Raw genomic sequence first — 4,409 nt, 5'->3', positions numbered from 1 at the left:
TCCATGAATTTAGGCTAAAATTTTTAATACATATTAGACAGCATCATAATAATATTTGATGAATTTAAAACCTTCGTAACGTCACAATAATATCAATTCAACATTCGGACAAACACATCAACACTTAATATAATTACTGGTATAACTAACACATCGTCGATTCATAATTCACATTTTGTGCACTTAACTTTATACAATCACAACTTCATAGGTTAATAGACATTCATAATTCAAGAACATTACACATAAGTTAATCCATCACCACATACAAACAACCTGATATCTAACCTATTCAACATAGAATGGAAAAGGATACTAGGGACAAAGGAGTTCGATGAGAACACATGAACAACCCTAGTTTTAAAGATCTTTGATTTGTTGGAAACAAAATTATCTTTGATAAAGAAGTCAAGGACAGAAACCCATACCTTATGTATAACTTAATCTACGCAGACCACCTTGAACAAAACCTTGAATAAACCTTTAAATTGACCTAGAAAATTGATAAATCACTATACCATTTTCGGCCTACAGCAACACCACGTAAGTGTAGCCTAAACTAGCAAAAAGTGTGGCCTTTGAGAAAAGGCTAAACTTTTCGACATTTAGCAACACTTTTTAGGGGCTGCCCAAAAGAAGAGTAACCTTTGACATTAGGCAACACTTTTTAAATGTTTCCATCTTTGGCAACACTTATAAATCATAGCCAAATAGGTATAAGGGCACGCTTTGAAGACGTGCATTAGCAACACCTATTTTTTGTTAGACTACACTTATAAGCGTTGCCTTTTCAGATTTATTGGGCACACTTAAAAAGTGTTGCCTTTTATTGGTCATCTATTGCAACATTTATAAAGTGTAACTTTATCTCTCATCTATTGCAACACTTATAAGGTGTTACTTTATATATCAGCTATAGCAACACTTAAAAATTGTTACTTTATATCTCATCTATAGCAACACTTATAAAGTGTTGATTTTATATCTCATCTAGAGCAACACTTACAAAGTGTAACTTTATTTCTACCTAAAGCAACACTTACAAAGTGTAACTTCAACATTTATAACCCTACATGTAGTACAAATATATATAATCTATTTACATACATACAAGTGACCTAAAACACAAAATGAACTAATTAATCATTAAATTGAAGCTAAATATTTCAAATAAAATTCGAGAAATATTTCATGTACAACCAAAACAAAGAAAGTGATTGCTTCAAGATCTCTAATATCAACAAGTTCCAAAAACCCAAAAGTGTCATTCAAACGTATATGACAACAATACAAAAATTTCTTCATCTTTTGCCACAATGGATCGAGTTTACTTCTGGTCAAATTCAAATTCAATTACCTGCATTTTCCTGCACATTTAAAATAAAATTATAAGTTTGTGAATTAATTGTGGAAGTGCATAATCAGAGAGAATTCACTGTAAGACAACCATTCCAAATCTAAATACAATTTCAATGTAAAAATTACACACAAGTAGTTCAAACAAACAAGTGATGACCACTTGAAACAAGGTTCATAACATAGTTTAGAAGTGTCCACAAAAATCAATACATAACAACATGACATGATATTTTCAAAGAACTGCAGCATAGTGCAGCTGCTGAAGGAAGATGGGGAAGTCTGACTAAGTATGGGGTTACGGAGACCACGACGGTCCGTCGTGACTGTGACGGTCCGTCCTTCAGGTTCGTCATGAAGTTCAGAGAACTAATCCCAGTACCCATATTCCAAGAGTTTAACAAAGTGTGGGGTTACGGAGTCCACGATGGTCCGTCGTGACTGTGACGGTCCGTCCTGCAGATTTGTCATGTAGTTCAGAGAAGTAATCCCAGTACCCATATTCCAAGAGTTTAAAGTGATTTGGAACGGAGACCCTCGACGGACCATCATGTCTGTGACGGTCCGTAGGTGGAAGCGTAGTGCAGCTGCTGAAGGAAGATGGGGAAGTGTAAGTGTGGGGTTACGGAGTCCACGACAGTCCGTCAAGTCTATGACGGTCCGTCCTGCAGGTTCGTCATGAAGTTCAGAGAAGTAATCTCAGTAATCCCAGTACCCATATTCCAAGAGAAGTAATCTCTAGGGCAAGGTTCATCATCAGACAGGGAAGAAAAAAGACACAAACAAAACATACAGACAAGAGAAATATTTAGTAAGAAGAGAAGGAATGCTATAAAAAGACACAAACAAAATCTTGAACAAGGTAATGATTTAACAGACAGTGAACAAGTAACCATTAAGGATCTATCAAACATAAGAAATCTACCCACAAGATCTTCTATTAATGGTCAAGCTATAGATGGTTTCTCTACCCTACAAAGGTAAAGTTTTGCAAACCATTAAACTCTATACTAATAACAATAGTACTATAATTGTCTAGCATGTAGAAATTTTAAAAACAGGCTGCAGCACATTCATGTGTTAGCCACAGACTCCTCAATTGCACAATACTAAAAGAACAGTTATTCAACTAACGATTCGAATGCTTAAACCAAAAACAAAAACATTCTTAACAGTTATAAATTGGTGGACTAAACTTAGACAAGTAAAAATATGTTTTGAATTTCATTACCAAGAACACCAACTAAACTAGAAGAAAAACAATATTGACACTATTAACAGAGATTTTGAAATACAAAATACCTTTTGAAGAACCGAATCTTGAGCTGACCCTGAAGAAAATAGAAGATTTTTGCCTCTTACAGCTTGTGCACTACTTGCATCAATAGGTGAAGCAAGGTTAGATCCAACACACCCTGGTATATCTTGAAAAATCAATCCAGGGTTGTTTTGCAGCAATTGAGTGAATAAATGTCGCATTTCTTCTCTCAATTCTTCCTTTAGAGAAGTGATTTCATCAGCATTCTTTTGTTTTAGATTGTTAATTTCCTCATCTTTCTTCAAAGAACTTTTTGTCACTGATCTACCATAGCACCTAACTCGACCAGGCTGCTCCTTTCCAAACACTGCCCTAAATGCATCATCAGCTGTTTCCGCAGAATTTTGGCGATTTTGAAGTTCAGCCTATTGAATAAAATTGCCATCCATAGTGAATTATAAGTATTATTTCATTTCCAATCCAATGATAGCGATCAAGCATTAAAACATTGTGAAAACTTTTCGTAAAAAATAATTAAACAATGTCGACAAATAATTGATATCTCCTCGAACTTGCACAAGAAGAAGAAGAAGAAGAAGGCATACGTGATTAAAATTTAATGTAGTCAAACTCCCCACAATATAAATGTTAAGTCTGAATAAATTTCACTAATAATCCACTTTGAAAAACTTACTATTGCAATTTGGGTATCAGCCTGGATTTCCTTTCCCATCTTGGTACGAGTTGCAATAAATATTTCAGGCTTTGATGGTACTTCGTTGTTGTCTTTCGACGCTACAGATTATATCAAAAGAAATTTTAAAAAATCAGTAAGTTCTTATAAAGTACAAAAAAATGAAAATCAAATTTTGTATGAAATGTCAGCTAAGTATTACCAATGCCACGCGTACTCTAGAAAAATTAATAGGTCCCATTCGATGCCTCCACGTTTGTTTTTTCCTGTTTTGAGAATTCATCTCACATATAGCCTATTGTTAAAAACAAAGAGATAATTGAATTTATATGTATAAAAAGAATAGATATGACACAGAATTAGTCGATGAGTGGAAATGCACCATTTAACCTTACTTGAACAGTTGGGTGTTTCCAATACTCGATCAACTGGCGGAATTGATTATGTGGAATGCCATCAGGACATTTTGCTAGCATATCATCAAGGGTACTATCAGAATATATCAATCCTTGGATGGGATATGTGAACTCCTAGAAGAATATATCAATATTTAGTCTTTCAGCAATAATCATTAACCAGTTAACAAATAAGTTTTAAAAGTCACGAGTAATCTATCAGAATCATGTGTTATGAGATGATAAAAGTTTCTTACCTAGTCATGAGGCTTTCGCTATGTCAAATCAAACCTTTAATCCTCCACAAATGTTTTTCAATGTTCATGTTACTATAAATGAAAAAATAAGTACAGTTAATAGGATATGCATAAATCTGTCCATAGATAAATGCGGAGATTTTGAGCGAAGAAATGCAGAAGATACCACCTACGGAGCTTGTGACGGTCCGTCGTGGTTGTGACGGTCCGTAAGTGGCAGCGTAGTGCAGTTGCTAAAGGAAGATGGGGAAGTCTGACTAAGTGTGGGGTTACGGAGCTTGTGACGGTCCGTCGTGACGGTCTGTAGGTGGCAGCGTAGTGCAGCTGCTGAAGGATGATGGGGAAGTCTGACCCAGACTAAGTGCGGGGTTACAGAGACCACGACGGTCCGTCGAGTGTGTGACGGTCCGTCCTGCAGGTTCGTCATGAAGTTCAGAGAAGTAATCCCA

General features: G+C 35.5%; 1 protein-coding gene across 1 annotated transcript; it reads right to left on the bottom strand.

The window, feature by feature from the left end:
• Positions 1–2,485: 2,485 nt before the first annotated feature.
• Positions 2,486–3,591, bottom strand: LOC114076493. Its single transcript, XM_027915602.1, has 4 exons — positions 3,511–3,591; positions 3,309–3,413; positions 2,659–3,039; positions 2,486–2,500 (listed from the first exon to the last, which is right to left on the bottom strand). The coding sequence occupies exons 1-4, from the start codon at positions 3,589–3,591 to the stop codon at positions 2,486–2,488; spliced, it is 582 nt and encodes a 193-aa protein (XP_027771403.1).
• Between the last annotated feature and the right edge of the window lie 818 nt (positions 3,592–4,409).

This window comes from Solanum pennellii, chromosome 3 (genome assembly GCF_001406875.1).
Source record: "Solanum pennellii chromosome 3, SPENNV200".
NCBI lineage: Eukaryota > Viridiplantae > Streptophyta > Magnoliopsida > Solanales > Solanaceae > Solanum > Solanum pennellii.
This window is presented reverse-complemented; position numbering and strand designations above follow the sequence as displayed.